Below are 23,282 nucleotides of genomic sequence, written 5' to 3' on the forward strand. Positions count from 1 at the left end.
TCATGCAGAAGAACTGAGAATATTGACATAGAAATTGCTGTAACACTGGTAGGAGCACAGATCTCAAGCTGAATTAATATCACACTGTGCAGTATAAACACACACTATCAACAACATCAAGGAAATTCCTAGGGTGAACATTGACTGGACTACAGTCATCACATCCCATCACACTACTACTGTCAAAACAGTGTACTTCCCTTAGAAAGACACCAATTAACATTTCGATGTTTTTTTGCTATAGTCAAATAAGACACATACTGTAACAGTGATTCAAAGTAAAACATCTACCTTTGGGGACTGTTCTCCCCAATGATTCTCAACACAACACAACTCAACACACATGTTGTTATAGTTTTAGAAATGACATGCTCAGGAGAAAATGATTTCAAAGATCTTTGAAAAGCTGTACATATGCAATAGCTCAAATCAACATCCTTTCATGAAACCATATTCAAGCAGATTGAGGCAATCAGACAGCATTTCACAATAATTAGTGGTGAAAATATGTGCTGTGTTTCAGTATCTTCTGTATCTAATAGCTAGCAATCAACAGAGTAGCTCTTATGCAGTATATGTTGTATATGGTGTGTAACTCAAGTGCAGACAGCTGTATAAATGGCTCTTTTATACTGAAAATGTTCTCTGGCAGAAATATCTTTGGCTTCCATTAAGGATGCTTGACAAAAAATAACATTTTTAAGTTAACAAAGCAATAGAACTATTTTCTGTCTAAGGATGCTCTCTTCAATTAGAGAATACATGCATAACATTTTTTTCATGTGGTCCAAATTTTACAGTATATTGTCAATGTTATGCATGTATTCTCTAATTGAAGAGAGCATCCTGTATTCTGTATAGTTAATAAAAACAAATACTTAAATATACAATATGTAATAAATAAATTACTATTTTAACTTCTCAGTTAACTGCTATGGTGGAAACAAAAATACAATGTCTAATAAGATGTATAATTCAAACAGTATACTTAGACATTTTTCACATGGTTGTTCAATGGTGTTGTCTTCAGTTTCCTCTGATAATTCTTTTTATCCACATGTGTAGATGCTGCAGGTTACCAAAAAGGCCATTCGAGATGTGCCACAGAAAATGATGTTTACCATCTGTTCACTAAGTTCAGGGCCAGCTAAGCTTCTGTTAGTTTCACCTTGGCTACCATTTCTAGCCAATTTATATTCAGTCACGTTTCTTTAGCAGGGAGGCAGAGTAAAAATATATTACATTGAAAAAAGAAAGAAGCAAAAACTGCTGTGTTGTTTTCCAATTTTCCAGAATATCACAAAAACACATTTCACTTAAGTCATCCTGGAAAATCCCAGATGGCACAACTGGTATTGAAAACCATGTCCAAAAATATTCCCACTGACCCTCCTCCAAGTGCCCACACTTTATCACCTTATATTTAGCCAGCCTTCATGCATACAAATACTCTTTGGGCAGTTTGGCTACTGTCAGCACATTTACCATGGGCATTGAGTATGACAGGATCCCATTATGGTCTGTCTGTTGATCATTACAGCTCCCAAAATACGGAGCCAATTCAGGTGGAAGATGAAGTGCCATAAGGCTCTATTTCTGACAATCACAAGGTACCATGTATAAATGTATGTATTTAGTTTTTTAATGTAGACTTTCTGCTTGAACAGTTAAATCACTCTGACATTAATGAGTGTCTTGATTTCATGAGTGAACATCCTGCTGTTTGTTCCAACATACTTTAAGCTTCCAACTTGCAAATTACTAATATAATCTGCAGATATCTGCTATGATTTCCTTCAGGCACCTGCTCTGAATATTAGCAAACAATTTTTCCTGTTACAAAGCTCTTACCTGATGAAAGGGGCAAGTCATCCTGGCACAAGAAGCAATCACTGTAGAAGAAAGTAATGGAACATCATTGATTTAGGAACTGATGTCATAGTATAATTTCTGCTTTGCAATTGCATTTCAGTGAGATTCAGTGATAGAGGAAAAAATAACTTTAGTGTTGGATGTTGGAACTTTAGGATGCCCGAGGCAAAACTGTGGTGAGTGAGAAGGGAAAGCAGTTCTCATTTTGTACAGTAGAATTACAGGTATGAAATAAGATGTGTGTGAATGTTACCATGTTAAGTAAAGAAGACAGAAGGAGTGGGAGTCGAGAATAGTGGCCAGAAACACAATAAATCAAACTGTAAGTATTAAGAAGAATCCAAGACAACACTTCAGATATGTTATCATGGTAGCAGAAAACCTGAGATGCATTGCAAATCATTGTGCCAGCAGACAAAAAAGAGCCAGAGGGTAGGAATTTACAAAGATTAGAAATATATGTGATATTTATGCACCAGGCATTTTGTTCATCTTCTTTGATCAATTAAATGGCATAGTCAACAGTTACCATTATCAATGATCAGGATTATGCTCAGGGATTAGGCTATTGACACTGCATGCTGAAGTAGTACAAGGAGCAGAAAGATCAATATTGAGTTCGTGTTTTTGATGGAATACTTGAGGCTGGTGACCCCTATTGGACTAATCCTCCAGCGAGAGAGCGTGGGGAAAAGGCCGATAATTAATCCTTAGTTTCCTAGTTTGCTAACAAAGAATCTGTCACAATAGAGAGATTGAAATTTGTTGAAGATTGTCATAGAAATTGGAAAGACAGATAGATCTGGAGAGAAACTGAAATGCAGGCCCATTCAAAAGAATAGCTGCATACAGTATATGGAGTAAATATTAGAATGAATTCCGCCTGCCAATGAAGTTTAAATTCTTATCGAGTTGTTGAGCTGATGCTACACATGGGCAGCTGCCTTGATGAAAAACTGACTGGGATGTTTGTAGAAGGCGGAGCTGCCAAAGCGAACAATCAAGGGGAACTAATCAGCCAGTTTGTGGTGATGGTGTGTGAAAATTAAGTCCATTTTATTCCAGTAAGTAGAAATATCCAGACAGGATCCAGAGAGAGAAAAAATGTCATGTTTAAGCAAAGGGAATGTACATGCCACACCTGGCAAGTCTAAGAGTCTGTGCCATGACTCACAGGAATATTGTTCTGATAATTATTTGTTTGATTGTAAAGAAGGTCTTATATATAAAGACAATTTGGCTCAGAGGTCATCGGGAAGTAAAGATTTTTATTTTCATTTATCCCATTACATTTAACTGTAAATGTATCCTTATGGTTTAACACTAAGATTCCACAGAAAGTAAAGCTAGTAATATGCTTAACACATTACCCACTGTACATAGTTAAAACTCTTAAAAATCATAAAGCATTTAAACAGGCCATTGACTGAAAAACAATATCTATATTTCTAAAATATATTTCCTCTGGTATTTGGTTAAAACTGTTGTATTTGTTATTTCTATTCCAGTCAGAAATGGTAAAATACAGTATTAACTGTTTTAATGTAGTGTACTGCAGTTATAGAGTATTATGATAAATTATATGATCAATGTTATTAAATTGTACTTGGTAAAGTAGAAAATTTCAGAAAACTTATTGAAGGTACGTATCACCTATAAGTCATTCTTAAAAAAGTGGCATTTAAAACTAGATGGGCTAAGATATGTGCAGCCAAGTGGGTCCACATGAGCACTTGCTCACAAGCAAGTACAGGGAAGAGAAAACTCATGATTTCTGATTTGTTCAATTATAATGTGTCTTATACTCACTGTTCCCCTTGGAAAACAAGTGATCTGCTCTCCCTGCCCTCTGGGAACATAGGACGTAAGTTTAAGCTGAAATGTGGGCACTCTTGTCCAACTGTTCATTCGGGGACCTGGAAATAGCAATTGTCTCAATAGAGACGTACTCTATAGAGATGTACATCTACAGTATGAGATGTCACACCCACCGGTTTTTCATATCTTATCAAGATTCTAGGCTTCTTTGTTACACTATCAGCCAGTTCCTGGAGCCAAGTCGTCGATCTGGTGGCCTCACTAAGCCTCTGCAATGAGTTTCAGGAATTTGTTATCAGTGGGATTGATAACATCAGAAATTAGCTTCAAAACCTCTGAGATACCTACTCTGCTTCCCCTATGGATAGGGTTTGCTGACATCCCTCTTACTGACCTTACCCAGGTTATCCCCCACAGCTTTCTTGAATTAGTTCATAAAATCAATCCCACTCCTTGTTTGTTAGATTCCATTTCATCTTCTTTACTGAGTTGCTCACTGTCAAACTGCTACTGACAAGGCAAATAACTATAGGCTAGTTTCAACCATTTTTGTCTGAATTTGTCATACATATTATGGCTCAACAATTAATCAACCCTGTCAAATAAACTCTATGAACCTTTCAATCAAGCTTAGATTTAACTCCCACACAGCAATGTTGTGTTTTCACAGTTGTTAATGATATTTAAATGGTTTTAGATTCAGGGCTGTTTTTTAGTCTAGTTTTAATGAATATTACAATATTGCATAATATTATATAGTGCTGCATTTAACCACAACATATTGGCCTGGTCTAGTTCTGTCCTCTCCTTGGGATCTCCACACTGGCTTCCTATTAAGTTAAGGACAGACTTTAAAATTATTCTATTGATTCACACAACCTTGACCGGTATCACATATATTTCTGACCTGTTCTCCACTGTGCACTCTCCGATCCTCACATACTGGTCTCGTACTCATTACCAGGCTACAAACTATAAGTGATGGGAGCTTTTCCTGTCATGCCCTAAAGGTTACACACTACACTCCCCATTAAAACTTTGACTGAATGCCTATCATTTTCTAAATCAAGCCTTAAATCAGCACAATTGTTCACAAAAGCTAAATGGAATATAGAATCACAGATGAATAGTATGATGTGTCGGTATTACTACATTTATACTAACTTTTATAAAATCCAAATTTTACATTAAAGTTTACTTGGAAATTTCAAAAAGGCTTGTTTTTAGCTCACCTGGGATATAAGGTCAAAACCTTGAACTGTATCAATCCATTAAGGTAAACAATTAAGTTTATGGTCTCTGTATGTATTTCAGTCTTTGAGCCACAGCTCTAACATAAAATCAATAAGTTAATTTAAAAAGTGATCACTATTTTCTTTGTGAGTGGGGCTGCTGATGACTTCACCTTAAAACATTTTCCTGTTGCATAACAAAAAAGTCTGAGCTAATTTGTTTGGTAAAGTGTGCATGTTCAGGAATCCATTCACTTTCTATTTTTCAGCCACTTCAAGACCAAGCTGAAAATAAAGAAGATGTTGCCCAGTAAATATCATTATTCTGTTGTGTAAGGTTGTTTAATATATATTAACACCATAAGCGTTCAAAGCTCCAATATGGAGGACATTTACAGCACAGGTAAGAAGAGTTAAAAGCCAAAGAAGGGCCTTTTCTAGGTCAAACCAGAGCTCACTGCATGTCAAAAGATGAATGGCAGGCGGGGTGGGTCTTTGTCTCCAAGGAGCATGTCTGTACTTATTCAGTCAACCTCAGTGGGTGCAAGGGTCATTGCTGTGAGCTGAGATATAAAGACACAGTTTATGGGTATATTCATAAAAAAATAACGGGAGATTTAAAATAAAAAACATGTATACAGTGCCTTGCAAAGGTTTTCAGACCCTTACAGTTTTCACATCTTGATGCTTTTGAAGCTTGCAGTTATAACACTTTCAAGTAGCAATTTGTGTCTGTTTGATATACAACCTGCTCCACACATTCACATAAAAAAACAAGAAAGAAGTAAGTGGATAATTAATATGAAAGACAAGTAGAAAAGTCATGATTACATATGAATTTAAACCCATTGTGGCACGCCTAAATTAATTTGCTGTAGGTGCACTAAATAAACTTAATTGAAATGCCTCTTTATGTGTGCAGTAATAATGGTTCTCTTGATTTAAAACACGTCTCTCTGTGGTTCCTTGATCAAGTAGTGAATTTTAAGAAAAGACCCAACCATGAAGAGTAAGGAGTCATTCAATGCAAGATCAAAGAAGACGAAATTGAAATGTTTTGGTCTAAAAGCAAACTGTTATGTGTGGTGCTGACCCAGCACAGGATGTGCCCCAGTCAACACAATCCCACCTGTGGCAGAATCATGTTGTGTGGATATTTCTCAGTAGGGACTGGAAAGCTTCTTATGATTGAAGAAAAATTAATAGGAAGTACCGGCAAAGTACTAGTGTAAAACATGTTTTAGTTTACGAGACTTAAAACTGGGCCAAAAATCAACTTTCAGTAGAACAATGTTCCCAAACCCTAGGCCAGATCTACACTGAAATTGCATAAATGTAGAAAGTGAATGTCCTGAAAGTCCTGACTTGAATCCTACTTAATATCTTTGGGAAACTGTGTTGTCCATAAGTAAGAATCTTGAGGAACCTAAGAAAATCCGCCAAGAAGAATATGCAAAAATCACCCCAAGCCATTATGCAAAGTTGGTATCGACCCAAGAAGACTGCTCCCACCAAATATTGAGTTCACGGATTTACTGTATATACTTATGCAAACAATGTATTTAAACATTTTTTACTTTGTTTTTGTTTACATTTGCTGTAAAGTATCTTACCCTTAGCAGTCTTCAGTCTGAGCAATCAGGTATTGTATACAATTTTAAGTTTAAATGCTTATTCATCATTTTGTCATTTCAAAAATATGATACCATAAGAATGGTATGAATACTTTTGGAAGGTGATGTATAAATCCTTTGACAATTTAAAATAACTTGTATAACATTTTTATATATTTTAAGATGGTAAAGCAGTGCAGCCATTTTTTGCTTGGTAAAGAATAAATTAAGTTAAGACTCTTCTTTTTAATGCAGGAAATGTTATTGTTTTTTACTTATAAATTACAATAATTAATAATTGGCCACTCTGGATATCAACAAACAGTTTAAAGATAACCCTTCATTATATGCAGAAATTAATTAACTAAAGGGCACACAACTGCAAGATGTATGATTAATTACATTTTCAGCAGAAAGAATATATAATGGTTTGCAAGTCAGAGAAAACAAGTACAAACATAAAAAGTAACTCCTGACCAAGACCAAAGTCAAAAGACCACATTTTTGAATTAGGAAAATAAAAGTTTTCTTGAGCAAACAAACACCTGCCTGTGTTTTTGCAGCTTGCAGGAGATGGTAAACATGATAAAGAGTGTTGAGGAGCATGAAAGACTTGCAAGTCCAGTGAAGCGAAGTGCAACGAATACTGGTACTGTACCAGTAGACGCCTACTGGTGTTTTCCTTGTGTGCACATTTGAAGTAAATTAAATTAAAAGTAGTATATTCATTAATAATAACAATTATTGAAAGTGCCTGCAGGAGGTTTTGTACTGCGATCTGATTGCATTAAGCAAAGACAGCAGTGTTGCAGCCTTAAACTTGTCAGGTCGCAGGAGCTATCAAGAGGGGCCAGGATCTCTTCCTTGTCATTACTGTATATTTTTAATTTATGAGAGTTAAGAGCAGGCATTAGTCCCAAACGTCACATGTTTGCATTACTTTTAAAAATGCAAGACATTAATGTTGTGAAACCCCTTTGGTGACATACAGTACTGAAGAATTATCTTAAAATAAAAAAATGCCTTATCTAATGAGGTGCTGAGTGATCATGGCTTCCTCAAATAAAAATTGCTTAATGATGCGATTATCTTTCTTGTTTGCCATTCCACAATGTCTTCATTTATTTTGTTGTTTGCAGTGCAATTTGTATTCCTGTATCTGTGCTCTATTACTAAACAATGTGTGTATTGATTGTGTTTACTCTTGCATCTTAACACCATTAATCACCCTATGGACAGTCAATTGTGCTGAGAGATTCACAGAAAATTTTCTGGCAATGTGGATTGGCTGACCTGCAGAACAGTGCACATGATTGGGGAGGTTGTCTGTGTAATGAAATGACTACACAGCCCAATGCCAATTCATTAGCAAAGAAAGAATTTGCACAATATGTAGTGGCAGGCACCTAAGCTAAGAATTAATGTGGAACTTTTCATGAGTATTAAACTTTGAAATATACTCAAAGCAAAGCGACAGCTGTCCCACCACCTAGCAGGATGGTCAGTGCTGCAATGAAAGACCAGATTGCTACTGAAAAAGTGGTGTTGGTGGTTCAGTTGGAGGTGCTCTTCCTTTTGGACTGTAATGTTTAAACAAATGTCTCATTCTGGTGACCATTCTGGTGACCACGCTCACTGTCATCTAGAATGTAATGTACTTGAGATGTTAAACCAAGGTCCTGATTTGGTCATTAAGCATCCCACAGCACCTTTAGAAAGAGTAGAGAACACCTGGCTAAAAGAGACCCACCCTTTAATTCCTCTGGTAAAGCAGTGTCTCACTTCCGCTCCAGATGAAATTTGCAGCCAGGCTACTGTTCTTCACCTCAGCAGAAGATGCACTTTATTGAGTCCCACAATGTCCCCATCCTAGATTAAATCATATTTAGGTAATTAGGTATGAATAATGATAAATAAATACAAATAATTATTCTTATTAAATTTTAAATTTTTAGATATTTATTTAACGATAGAAGATCAAATCTTACTTTATAAAGGAACTATATATATATATTTTAAATGTTTGGAATTGCTTTTTTCACATTTTGTCCTTCAAATGCAATTGTCACCACGTCCTACCACTATGGCCTTTGTATAAAAATGGCTTCCAACTCGTATGCTACAAAACCCAGCGATCCAGTGACAGGTTACAACATTAGATCATAAGAAAGCTTAAGAGAGGAGCTATTCAGACAATTTTTAGTAGACAGTTAATTAATCCAAGGATCTCAACCTGCCATTTCATAAAATGGAACAAGTAAAGGTTAATTCCCAGCTGAAAAGAGTAGAAAAGAAACACACATTTTCTGGCTGTGGAGCCTTCTTTTGGTGTCAAACCTTTACTTATTCCTTTGCAGCCTACGCATGCTGATGCAGCTACCCACCTGAATTATTTCTTAAAATGGCTTGGTAGCTTGTTCCAGACTCCCACAACCCTCTATTTAAAGTCCTTCCATTCTTTGTTTTAAATGCACTTTCCTGTAGTTCCCAATGTCTCCTAAGTCTCATGTTCACTTTGAAATAATCTGACCTTGTCAAGGCCTTTGAGGATTCTGAATACTAGTATCAGGTCCCCTCATGCAGTGCACTCAGTACTAAAAAGGTTCTGTTCCTTCACCATGTCTGTGTAGGACCTTTCCTTAAGTCCTAGAATGTATATGATTGTTTTTTTTCTGGGCTCCAGAATAAGTCTGGATTTCAGAAGGTCTCTGACCTCTTGTCCAACCAGCCCCAGCGGTGTTGAAACAAGTTGAAAACAATATCAGCTGGAAAAGAAATGGTGTATGGCTTAGCCATTCGTGCATCAGCTGTAATCAGGAATCTGGGAGTCACACTTGATCCTCCCGTGTCTTTTGAGCCCCCTGGGAAAGTTTTATTAAGATTTTTTTCACCTTATAAATATTGTGCACATTAGGCAATTTCTATCAATTTGCGATGGTGAGTGCTTGATTTATGCATTTATAACATCAAGGCTTGATTTCTGCAACTCTTGACACTAATGGGCTGCCTAACATCTTCTCTACAAGTTGCAATATGTTAGAAAACTACACCTAAACTTCTAATACCAGACCTCGGCAGCACATCAGTCCAACACATAAGACTCTACATTCGTTACACATATATATGTATAGTAGTTCAGGTGGGTAGCTGCGTCAGCATGAGTAGGCTGCAAAGGAACCAGTAATAGGTTTATTCCATGCTGAAAAAAAGAAGAAAGAAAACACAACGTTTCAGCCGTGGGGGCTTCTTCAGGTGTGAGAAAGACAAGGCAGTAAGCAAAGGTAATGTAGCGGGAGAACAAAGGCTGGGAGAGAGGAGGAGTGATAGGCGGGAGCAGGGGACAGAAGGAGAGGCCAATCAAGAGGTGTGAAGTCAGAATAGGTGTAGAGAGGTGTGAAATGAAACTTCCAATGAATGGAGAAAATTTCGAAGAGTAGTCTGTCATTAAGAGAAGAGGAAAGGTGTGATCCTAGCTGCGGGATAATTTTGGTTTCAGTAGTCTTTCTGATGTATGAGTTCGGAAAACCATGTTTGAGAACACAGACGGAGAGATTAGAGTGGTCATGGCCGTCAGAGGTGAAATGAGAAACAATGAGCTTGGAGAGATCTTTAATCTTCACAGCCCTGACATGTTCTCTGAAGCAGTCTCCAAGTCTCCTTCCTGTTTCTCCAATGTAGATGGCTGGGCATTTACTGCAAGAGATACAGTAAATAAGGTTGCTGGAGGTACGAGATGTCATCTGAGTGATTCGGAATTGTCCTGGGGGGCCTTGAATGACTGTGGTGGTGGATGTGTACTTGCAGGTGATACAGCGAGCTCTGTTGCAAGGGAAGGTGCCTGGTGTGGATGGTTGCTGAGGGCGGTCAAGGGAGCTGTGAACAAGAAGGTTGCGCAGATTAGGTGATTGGCGATATGAGATGATGGGGTGGTCAGAAAAGAGGGCCCCAATGGAGGGATCATCCTGTAGGATGGAAAAGTTTTTGTTAATAGTCCTGGGGATAGGAAGTGTGTTGGGGTGGTAATGAAGCACCAAAAGAATGGGGTTTTTACGACGGGAGTTCCTGATTTAGTTGATGGTCCGGGGGGTGTTTTTGGCTCGGGCAAGGGCCCTGTCAACAACACTGCTGGGGTATTCTCTGTTGGTGAAAAAGAGTACATTTTGAGGGTTTGGTTCTGGAAGTCGATTTCGTCGCTGCATGATCATCGTAGCCGAAGGAACTATGAAAAAGGGAGAGAGTTTTTAGTGTGTTTGGGGTGAAATGAGCTATACAGGAGATAGCCGTGTGAATCCATGGGTTTGTAATAAACCGAAGTGGAGAGTTGGGGGTAGGTAATGGAGAAGTTGATGTCTAGAAAAAGAAGAGTAGTGGAAGATATGTTAACTGTATATTTGAGGGACGGGTGGAACTGGTGAAATGATGCAGGAATCACTCAAGCTGGTCGCTGGAGCATGTGGTGGCACTGACGCAGTCATCAATATATCGCTTGTAGAGGTCAGGGACATAGCCAGTGTAGGAAGCGAAGAAATGTTCTTCTACCCAGCCGACAAAAATATTGGCATAGCTGTGTCCCATTCTGGTGGTCATGGCAACTCCTCTCACCAGTTTGTTAAAAAGGTTATTGAAAGAGAATGCATTCAGTGTGAGGACCAATTCTCCAAGGGGTACCAGGGTGTGGGTAGGTGGATCAAGCACTGTGCGTTTGTCCAGCATGTGCTTGAGGGCTGTAAGGCCATCATTATGGGGAATGACGGTGTAAAGAGATGTGATGTCCATGGTAAAATGTAGCATTTGGTGCCCAGAAATTGGAAATCATTAAAAAGTTGAAGCGCGTGGTTGGTGTCTTTGATGTATGAGGGAAGACCTTCAACCAGCGGTCTCATAAGGCTGTCGAGAAAGGCTGAGATGTAAGTAGTCAGACAGTTGCATGCTGATACGATGGGGCGTCCAGGGGTGTCCGGTTTGTGGATTTTGGGGAGGAGGTAAAATTGAGATACCTGCGGATGTTCCATGATGAGCCGGTTTGCCTCCTGGGAGAGCTCATTACTGCTGATAAGAAGGGAAATGGTGGATACCACTTCCTTTTGGTAGTCAGTGGTAGGGTCCTGTTGGAGAGGGAGGTAGGCAGAAGTGTCAGCTAGTTGTCTAGAGGCTTCAAAGATATATAGGTCCTTATGCCACAACAGCGCCTCCTTTGTCCGCTGGTTTGATGATGATATCATCTCTTTTGTGGAGAGATTGGAGCGCCTGATTTTCTCCTTGGGTGATGTTGAACCTGTGTTTACTGGGTATAGAGAGTGCCTTGGCAGCTTTATTGATAGAAAGATAATACTTTATTAATCCCGTAGAGAAATTGATGATTGGTGCATTAGTTAATGAAATAATCGACTGGTGGAAAACGGCCAGAGTCCAACAGCTCTGTTTGGGATTAATGCTGGATTCAATAACCGGATTGTTGTCGGCTGCCTGTGAAGAGGAATTGTCAGCAAAATGTGCTCTGAGACGGATCCTGCGGTAAAAGTATATATACAGTATAAGGTCAACATATAATATATATATTGCCAGGTGGAGCTGCACACTGGTGGTGGTGGAGGGGTGCCCCATTACCTGTAAAGCGCTTTGAGTGGAGTGTCCAGAAAAACTCTGTATAAGTTATAAGTCTTGTTATTGGCTTTTCAGGCTTTAAAAATCTGGCTCCACCATACAGTACATCTCTTAACTTCTTCATGTTTACCCTCACTTTGCGAGGCTCAGTCGGTCTAACTCGGTCACTTGAGTCTGGTCCTTTGCTAGCATGTAACTTTCTTTGTGGATTCACTGTTTTTTTACCCTGGCCTGACCTCCTGACCCACGTTTTCAGATAAACATCTACTTGTACTATTGAGTTCTGAGGATTTGGCATAGGGTCCTTTTTCCAGATCATTATAGCCTCTACTTAGGATTATTTCTTGATGATAATATTTACATCACTTTCTTGATTCATAATTAACCTTATGAAGGTATCAGAACAATTATTATGAGTTTCATTAAGATTCTTACTGCCATGAAGCAAACAGCTTCTCCATTTCTTAACAGAGGAAAGTCTTTATTTATATTGAGGATACAAATGTGGTTTGCTATATTAAGAAAATGAATTAAACTCTGCTATTTGTAAACAAATGTTTAATACTTGAAAGTGAAGCAACCTCATATTTCAACATATTAAAGTTCTTCCTAATGAAATATGAAATCCCTTTGACAACTTATATTACTGTATTGTCAGTTTTGAGTGTGCAGTTTTGCCACTTTTACACTGTAACCTTGTTCTACATGAAGATATACAGTATGAACAATCAGCAGATAAACGGACTCATTTCCTATCAAGATATTTTAATCTGCAACAGCCATGATCATTGCTAATGACTGTTTTTGAAATAGTGCATTTGAATTTTATAACTTAATTTAATTTATTATGTATGAAGGCATTTTGATACTTCATAAAGCACAATGCTACAAAGTAAAATCAGGGTTACTCACTCACTGCTCATTGCTTCTCACTGTATCTTCCTACTGTGGAATACTAATTATTTAGCAAGCTTGTTTACACATGGTCACCTAATAGAAAGCTAATGTGTCTTAGATTCTTTATTGAAATTAAAATTCCAAGACAGGAAAAAAACAGGACAAAAGCTAATTTAACCAGTAACTGCACCCTTTCCTGGAGTTAACTGGTGCTGCACGTACTGTACTGTAGCTTGTTCATGATGGAACATAGACTGAAAGATAACACAACCACAAAAAGGGGAAAAAGATTTTTATACCACAGACACTGATGTCAGTTCATGAGAAACTGAAATCAGGAAATGGCCAGAAGGCCATGTTTGTGACAGAATGAATTATTGAAGTGCCATCTTGCCACATTTGGATTTTTTTCACATGTACCCATATGTTACCTTATGCTGAGTTATGTTTAATTAAGGACTCATTCAGTTAATCCTAGGCAATAATTATTTTTAATTAGTTAACTTAAGTTTAATTCATTTTAATTACCAAACATTTAATATGGGGTAAAACTATACCTTCAAACAGCCTTTTATGTTCAATTTGAAAATATATAATATACCATTTCTGAGTATTTTCAGATTTCAGCTGATAATGCATTGCTCATCTTTCTTCGATTTTCTTTAATAAAGAAAAATAGTAGACTCAACAATTATTTTTCCCACAAGTCTGGAATTGCCAGCTGTGAATTAGTTCAGCTTTTTTCAGAGCTCACGCTATGAGCCCTGCAGCAGGGTTAAGCATCAGGCAGAGCTCTCACTGTTAACACTGCAACTTAAGTACAACTGAAATGTGTGTGCGCAACAAAATAGAAAATGGGCAACAGAACATCTATTTACATCACAAATGAACACAATCAAAATGAAAGACTTTACTAGTTTTTATTCATTACCCATCAATCAATCAATTAATATTTTATTTACGTGATTTTTTTAAATTTTAATTATTCTTTCAATACAGACTGTATTCTGATGAAATTACTTTGGTTACCAACTCATTTTTTTTCCCAAAAGTACCTGTAAATAATGTAGTTGTAATTTTAATGATTTGATGAAAGCCAGAGACTTGCATCATAATGAAACTAAAATGTACATATGATAGGTACAGTAGAAATTATCTTATCTCTGATAAACTGTGACATATAATAAATGCTTCAGACTGAAACATTCTGAAACCTTGTGTATAAGTTAAAAACAAGCTATACAAATATTAAATAAATAAATAGGTCAATTTTATGACATTACAATAGGCAAATTTTACAATATGAAACACCTCAAATATTTGTTCATGGTCATGACAAAATATTCTTTCAATGAGTTTTTTTAATGAAGTACATGCTTGTTCAATGACAAGCAGATGGTGCTTTTTAGCTAACAAATTCCTTATTGCATTACTAATGAGGTTAAACTGTGTCTCATCAGGCATGAGACATTAGTTTCTCTGTTTATCAACATTATTGGCAATCCCCTGTTACGGAATTGGGCTGTACATTCTGACATGAAGATGACAATGAATGTTTGATTTATGAACATTTTCTTTCCCACATCATTACATCACCAACGTTACTGGATCTGAAAGGTTGAAGTAAATGTTAAACATCGAGATGTGTGAAATATATATATATATGATAAGATAAGATCTTATCATATATTATTAGCCATATATAATTTCTTGCATTAGGGATTTGTCTTTTCGCATACACCAACTTGCTCTCCATGAGACACACAGACAGGGAGAAAAGCTTGGGGTCAGAGCACAGGGTCAGCTATTTATATGGCGCCCCTGGAGCAGCTGGGGTTAAAGGCCTTGCTCAGGGGCCCAATGGAGCGGGATTCCTCTGCCGGCCATGGGATTTGAACTGACAACCTTCCAGCCACAGAACCACTGCTCTGCACCGTGAAATATGTGTGTGGAATATGTGAAACATTGAGATATATATTGTCAATGCATGTATTTGTTTTTTTTAAACAGTTAAACAATTCCAAAAACCTTAAGAATAAACCCAGATTTTGTTGCAATTCATGGTTCTTCGCACCACACTTTTATTTCTCTACTCTATTTGTGCTCCAAAATCAGATATTTTGTTCTTCACAAACCCACCAATGAAATACATAGCTTTTTATCCAGATTTATTTATCAGTTTATTTTATTTCTATTTCTATAAACTTTAGAGCTGAGTAATTGAAATGTACTGAAAAAAAAAAGTTTTGTACTTCATGAGTGCTGTGAAGTTGGCCTGCCCACCCCTGCTGCATGCTGTGCCCCCTGCTGTACCTGTGAGCATGAGAGACTTCACTTTGCACTTTCTGACCGATTCTTCAAACTCTCCCCTTTACTGTGTACCAGTGCATTGATCAGCCCCCTCTGACATTCACACAACCCCGAACTGAGCGCTTCCTCTTATTTGATTAAACTATTGCACATGCAGTGGACAAAAAAAATGTAAACACCAAGTACATTGAAAAAAAAGGCTTCCACACAGATGTGGATCACATGTTAATTAAGCAGATGACATCGAAGTCGTCTTATATCATGTATACAAATTCTAGACAGGCCTGGTTACCTATAATTATGACTAGCATGACAGCAAGAAGAGACCTCAGTGAGTTTGAAAGAGGGGTGATTATTGGCATGTTTGGTGAAGTGACCAAGACAGCTCAACTTACTGATGTTTCTTGAAAAATGGTGTCGGACGTGAGGTCAGCATGGACCTATGAAAGAAAGAGACCATCAGCGAAGGGCCGCAGTGGCGAAAGAGTGTATTCCAGGTTCATTATATAAGTGTTCTCATTTAAATTGCAAGAAAAAAAGGTGACCTGCTGCAGATCAGTTGACTGCCAATTTTGACATGAGGCCATGAGCATCAACGTTTATCAAAAACAGTCCACCAAGTACTTCACAAGGTGGGAAACCAGAGTCATACTGCAGTGCACCAACTCATCACAGCTGACAGTGCACATTTCTTAGTCCTGTAGTGTAAAAAGCACAGGAAGTGGACTACTGTGCCAAAGTGCATACAGGCCATACTGACAACAATTGATGCCCTAACACCCCATTAAATTACTTTACAATGGTGTTTCCATTTTTTTGCTCTCTATATTTTTTTACCTTTTTAAAATATATTTTACTTATCTTTTTACTTATTTTTTATTTTTCTTTTTTTGGTATTTATCTTCAGCACATCAGAACTTCTGTGTTTAAAACATTGCTGTGGCTCACTGTATAGTCATTTATAGTCATTCCTTCAGCCGCATATATTGCAGGACGCAATGAGTGTCTACAGCTTTAACACTTGTTAGACAGCTTGGCCAAAGGTAAAATCAAGTAAAAGAAAATATATTATCAGCAAAACCTTTTTTTTCCCCTGTGATGTGTATTGGATATTGGTCAGCATCAGCAGAGGTGCATAGGCAGTCACATTCTTTACCACAAAATTATTTTATACATATTTAGTGAAGCAGTTGCACTACAATGGTATTTATTTTCCATTTATACACTTCCTTCATTAAAATGGCAATTTACTGGGAGCCCCAGAATGAATCATGTCATTGAGCTGCTTCAGTGTTTCCCTGTTGTTTGCTCTGACAGGTTTTTCTGCTGAATGGCTAAGCTGGTGCCGGTCCAACTCAGGGAAGCTGGTGCTGCATACAGTACAGAAGATAAACCCTAATTAAATAACTATCATGTACCCACTACTGGTCTTAGAATCTACCAGCTAGGGTAAGAATTGCACATGTGTACAATTTATTTGGGCACATGGTTGTCAGCTTTTTATCTATTTTCAATCTTGTAAATCTGCTTTTTAGATGAAAACTCTTGACATCCTTTCATACAGTAACAGATCCTTAACAACCTTAAAAAGGATCAGGATTAATGTGTTTTCAAATTTTCAATATTGGCTCTCCATGCAGAGGACATTTACTTAAAATATATTCTTTGTACAGTATGTTCCAAAAACAAGTGTGTTAAATGAAAACAAATGAAATGTAACAAGATAAAAATAACAATAATAACTCAAAATGTGATCACTTATTTCTGTGAAGCTCTGTGAAAGAAGACAGACATTTTCTCAAGGGAACCAGTGATTACTGAAATTCATTTCTACTGTACAATATTCTCATGCTTGTTGTTATCCACTGTACAGGCCAAAGCCAGAGTACCTGAGGAGATTAAACTATAATATCAGTCTAAGAAACAGGTCTTTAACCCTTAGAATGAAGAATTGAATAGATCAGAATTTATTCAATAACACAGTCTCCTCTATGAATTGAAACTTTTACCTGTACAATATTCCCGGTTCAACATGTCCTTTAGTAAAACATGTTTCTTGATCTAGACATTTTTAAAATATTTCTGTGGCTTACTGTATAGTAATTTTTAGTCATTCCTTAAGCTGCATATAATGCAGGATGCAATGAATGTCTATATCTTTAACATTTGCAAGGCAGCTTGGCTGAGGCTTAATTAAAATCTTGATTGAACATTATCATATTGCAAATAGGTTTTACACTTTGTACCTCTGGCAAGGGTATCGGACAACACACAACCAAGATGCAGTTATGCTCACATGGCTCTGGTGCCCTTGGTGTTTCAGCAGTGCTGCACTGTAACTGTCAAAGGCCTCAGTTGTGACAGCAGGTGCACTGGAGTTGTGTTCATCAAAAATTTCAGTCTATTCAGTAAGTTCAGCACAAATAGTTGCTCTGTGTCTTGAATGCAGGTCACAAAAAGGCGTGCCGAAAGCGGGTAGTTTATGTGTTTGTTTTTTAAACTAGAAATTGTGACTTTTTAGCTTATGGCCACCTATTTTCCCTTGGTTTATATGTTGCCCCTGCATTCTCACATCTTACATTACTTTAAGCTAAAAAGATAAAACCTTTCAAATTATTATAGTTTACGCTTTCTCAATATTCATTTAAATCAGTTTGGTGTCCAGATAACATTGTGAAGTACTGTACAGACCAAGATACAGCTTTCAGAAAACTGAGATTATTTATATAAGAACTGTGATTTCTTTAATACTATATGCTTTTTATAAATGGGAAATTCTGCTGAAAACCGGAATAGCAACACACCAGGAAAGACATGTAGCATAAAGTCGTATACCCTACATATTACTTCATTGACAAGGTCCTGGCTACACTACTGGAAATTAAGAGGTCACAAGCTTAGCATTGAAAATATGAGACACTAGATGTATTTTCACAAAGAGCTGTTTATGTCAGGATCCAACTTCACAGCCATGTTGAATTTCAAGCCTTAGAATCCCACAAGGAATATCTAAATCAAATCTAATAAAGGCAATATGGGCTGAAGAACCACTCCCCATTTTTAAATTTCTTATGTTCTTGTAAAATGTACTTATTTTTCATGTTTTCATCACCTACAATAACGGCTCAAAACAGCTCTGGTTTTTAAAAATCCACATTTTCATCCAGCTGATATTTTGTTCTGGTTCAGGCTCTCTACTTCTTAAATGTACCTAATATTTATTTGCTAAAAATTAACATGTCTTCAGATCCCCATTGTTTCAAAGATATCTGCAGGGACCCCCAATGCTGACTACTTTGGATTATTCACATCCCAAGGGAAATGTTTCTTTATAATGCGATTGCAAATATATAATTTGGACAGATGTGTGGTTGATAGGGCCACTGCCTAATGGCTCTAGCACCCTGGTTCAAGCTTCTCACACCTCTCTTTTCTCAGCCTGCATGTTCACATTGGTTTTTGCCTGGCATTTCAATTTCTTGACATCTCCCAATGATATGAAGGATAGATTGGATTGGCTATTTAAAATCGCTTTTTTTCTGTGGTGCTACAGTGGACTGCTGTCTGTTCCTGAGGGTAGAGTAATTGTGTGTTCTCAGTCCTGTTTTACGCCCTATGCTTCTGGAACACACTCTAGTTGTCCATGATGATGAATGAGATGAACCAGATAACAGCAACACATTTTGTATTGCAGCAATGTAGCCAATCACTATGTGGAAAATGTAGAGATCTGATTTGTAGGCAGCGATTTAGGTGAGAGTAAATCTTATGCATTTGCAAATCATTGCAATCACGTAAAATCTCATTGTTTTGCCTTAACACGAGAGCTTCACCATTAATCCAAGAAGCAGTTTTAACATTTCAGATTGTGGATGCAGAAGATGGACACTGACCTCAAAGTCAGAGCCAACGAGACTGTCAAGCATTATTATGTCAAACCCTAAGACTGGAAGATAGTGATTCTGCCATCTGAGCATAACACAGTAAATAAAACCTCTTGATTAATACAGAAAGGCAGGCATCACCTGGGACTGTCTCTAATCCATGTATGGACCGTTACTGATTTCACCAGCCTCACATCAAAGTACTATATCAAAAACCCATGAACATAGATTATTACTTCCAACATAACTTCTCCGCAGTCTTTAGAGAAAGTGTTCATGGATGCACAGATATTTTCACTGGAAAAATAAATTTCTTTTTCATACAGTATATTACTGTACCTAACTCTCAACATGTTTCCATGACAATCCATGTCCTCATGCTTGCAATGCCAAAAGCAAGAGGAAACTCATAAATTTCATATGGTGCTGCCTGTATATCCACCAAAGCACAAGGCCGGAGATACACTGGAGCAGCTTAAGAATAAGAGAGTGAATGTTCTTGAGTGGCTGTGCAAATCTGTGCAAAGATTTGAAAACAGCTGTCTATAAGCTTCCCAAGCAACCTGACAGAGCATGGGCACATCTGCCAAAAATTGCACTGAGCCGGTATGCAAAGGCGATTGAGAATTACTCAGAAAGACTTGTATCTGTAATTGCCAGCTTTCACCTAATGTTGGCTTCACGGGTCTGAATACTAGCGTACTCTTCACTCGTCTGAATACTAAATGTTGCAATCAACATTTCATATTTTTTACTTTATTTTATTTTTTTTACATTTACTATAACTTATCTTACACTTAGATCCCTTTAGTTTATTTTGGTCAGGTTTTATTCAATTTGTATTATCTAACCTAATGCTATATCAGAGAATTAATTCTGTATTTTAATTGCAACTGATAATAAATTATTTTACAACATTTTTTACAAATATTATATACTAGTGGTCTGAGTATATTAAGCTACAGGTTGTTTGATTTTAAACGAGTTAAATCGTGTCTCTCCCCCCGACAGGGCACGCGCCCCCAGATGTGCACGCGCGCCGTCTCCAGCCCGCAGCTGAACGCGCCGCCGGTCTGAAGCAGGAAAGTTACATTCCCGAGGAGCGGCTTCCAGGTGGAAACACATGAGCATTGCACGATCAAGGCCGTTTTTCATGAAGGTGGTTGATTAAACCAAAAACTAAATATCGTTGCGAAAACAGTACTATGAATCACAATGAGGTTAAGCTTGTAGACTGCACAAGATTTTAATTACGCATTTTTAAGAAATAGAAGAAAAATAAAACCCGATAAAAAGTACGGAAAACATGTATTAAACTATACGCTGAACCATCGTAATACAGCTGTTCCAGTAGCAATGACTGGCAAGGTCGGTAGGCGCTCCTGTATGAATTACGGTGACTTCATGCTTCACTACATTTTATTTCACCCCCCACCCCGCCATGTTAGCGTGTTGCAGATCTCTCTAGTCAACTCCGTGCTGCAGGTGCAATTGCTTGTAGTCGCTGATAGTCGGGCTTCTTCAAACACCCATCAAGCCTTGGTTATTTCCTCAATTTCCACAAACAGTTCTGCTTCTGCTTACCTCTTGCATTTTGGTGTGCTACCGCGGCTGAGGCGGCTCATTCTGCAGTTTGCCTGGGATCGCAGTGCCTCTTAAAGAAACATCCTCCACTCTTTCTGTTTGATCCTGTTGTGTCTGTTTGGGTGGATTAAATTTTTAATCAAAGACTTCTTTGCACGTCGGCGAATTTGATATCGTAATTGCCAAGATTCTGAATTTAACCCATAAAATCAGGAGGTGGATGTATAACCAAATGCTGGAGGAGAACCATTCGAATAAAATTCGTTTAACTCTTTGAAGCAATCCGCAGACAGGTTGGAAGACGAGGTCTCGGCACTATTCAACTACGGGGAAATACGAAAAACGAGATTAAACACGTTGTTGAGTTTTCTAACCGAAGTTGGAGGTTGCGTGTCTTGCAAAAATATGTTCAGGATGGATTTACTCAATTTTAAAGGATTGCTCCTTAAATAAGGATTGATGAAGAATTGCTAAATCCCCTTTTTGTAAATCTTTTCCTCGGAAGATTGCAAAGGTGGAGCGATTAGGAAAGGCTGATGACGGACCTATTAATCCTTTCAGTGCATCAAAAGCACGAAAAGGTCTTGGAAACGTTTGGATGGAAATCAGGCGAATGTTTAGACCTGTTTCTAGTTTTATATGAAACTGGTGACTAGTTTTTTTTTTCCCCAGGGATATCTGTTTGCGCCTCTCTAATATGCTTTTTTGGTGGTAGGGTAATGATCTTTGTTATCCATTTTTGAAATTTCTAATATATCAATCTTTTCCACTTGAAGTATTCCTGTATCTAAATGGAATTAGTTGAGATTGAAGCCCCTTGTAAAAGGAACAGACATGGTACATGGGCACAGTTTGGTTCACGGTGAGTCTGATTTTAATAGTTTAAAATGAATATTCACCACTTTCAAGGATCTGGATACGTGATGTAGCGAACAGTAACTGTTTTTAAAGTGCTTTTAGTGGTCCGGGTGTTAAATTAATACAATCTGTTTTTTCAAAGGAGGATGTATTGGAATACAATAGCATATTGTGTGATCTAGTCGGGTGTTTTAATGCTCCTTACACCCTAAGGAAATGTGTGACTGCGGACAGTGACAATGTTTGGGGAATATAGCCCATACTGTACCTTTTCTATTTGCATTTTGTGCAATGGTGGGTCCTGTTTGCTTTAGCTACAAACGTAAGACTCCTGATTTGATTATTTAGAGGGGTTAGTCTTTGTTAATGTATAGCACCATTTCTAAATTTATTCGACTATTTTTAAAATGAAAACTTTTCGAGCTTGGTTATCTGTTTGCTTTTCCTTTAGGTTAGTAAATATGTAGAAATCCCTCCTTTTGGAGCGTCAAAATGCAGTAGATCACCCTGCTAATATAAGAGTATGATTTCCACAAAGTACCGAGAGATCTTTCAGGGCACTATAAGAACATCAATGTTTTTTTAAGGATTACTATACTATGAAGATTTTCAGTTGTGATTTTTTGTGTGAGGTTGTTTAATCTTCATAAAGGTAGCCTACATATGACTGATTGGGTGTACGAGAGTACATACAGTACAGTATGTGAAATAATAACTGTATCTGCCTTTCCGGAGTATATATTTGAAGAAAACATTGCAAAAAGCCATTAGAAAGAGGGTGCTGCCGAATGTTCAACCCCCCCAAGCAAACACAAAATCACTCATCTTGGAGAGAAGAAAACTAGCAGTTTTGTCTCCACCAAATTCCTTCTGTTTCTTTGTTCCAGTTGTTGCAAGTCTCATCATACTTGGGTTGTCTGGGGCAACAAAGAAGGGGACAGGTAATACGTTTTATTGATTTAATATCTATTAATCATTTTAGAGCTTGTCTTGGTTGACGATGAAGTCAGTAATTGGCAGCACTTCTTGTGTCCAGCCTAAGACACTTGAGGATGTGTGCTTCAGAATGCATGTTTCATGACCAAGGTCATGTGTATGGCAGGCGAATGCTGTGGAATATGATTTGCTGGTAGATTTTTCTTTTCCATCCAACATGATTTATAGGCAGGTGTTTTTTTCTGTGTTCAGTGAAGAACAATTCAGGAGTGCAGCCAGCAGGCCAGTGTGGAACCTGGATCAAAGACCCGGAAGGGGGTCTTTTCACTTCTCCAAACTACCCCAACAAATACCCTCCAGAGAGAGAGTGCATTTACATAATTGAAGGTAAATACTCATATCTGAGAACAGTCTACTTTCATCTAATAATAACTTATAACTGAAATAGATTTCAGTGAATGTCCATTTTCATGTTTCATATTTATTATAAGCATTACACTGCAAAATAACATATTTCCTCATTGCAGTTTTAATGCAGGGTGCGGAGATTGTGTGTTATACAATTCCCTTAATTTGAGGAAATTGTTTTATCCGTGTTTGTTATCTTCCTTTCCTGAGTATATTTCCGGTTTTAGTTAGCATTCTGATGTGATTATTAATAGATATAATTGTCA

At 37.6% G+C, this 23,282-nt stretch overlaps 1 protein-coding gene across 4 annotated transcripts in view; it reads left to right on the forward strand.

Moving 5' to 3' along the window:
• Positions 1–20,460: 20,460 nt before the first annotated feature.
• neto1l (neuropilin (NRP) and tolloid (TLL)-like 1, like) overlaps positions 20,461–23,282 on the forward strand; it is a 66,590-nt gene continuing 63,768 nt past the window's right edge. For 3 of the 4 annotated variants that reach the window (XM_069190839.1, XM_015355029.2, XM_006634599.3), the window contains exons 1-3: positions 20,463–21,676; positions 22,560–22,613; positions 22,861–22,995. In XM_069190839.1, coding sequence (XP_069046940.1) covers positions 21,649–21,676; positions 22,560–22,613; positions 22,861–22,995 — 217 coding nt within the window. In that variant the 5' untranslated portion in view covers positions 20,463–21,648. Of the gene's footprint in view, positions 21,677–22,559; positions 22,614–22,860; positions 22,996–23,282 lie in introns of all 4 variants that reach the window. The other variant, XM_015355031.2, reaches the window with a different exon arrangement.

Source organism: Lepisosteus oculatus, chromosome 6 (genome assembly GCF_040954835.1).
Source record: "Lepisosteus oculatus isolate fLepOcu1 chromosome 6, fLepOcu1.hap2, whole genome shotgun sequence".
NCBI lineage: Eukaryota > Metazoa > Chordata > Actinopteri > Semionotiformes > Lepisosteidae > Lepisosteus > Lepisosteus oculatus.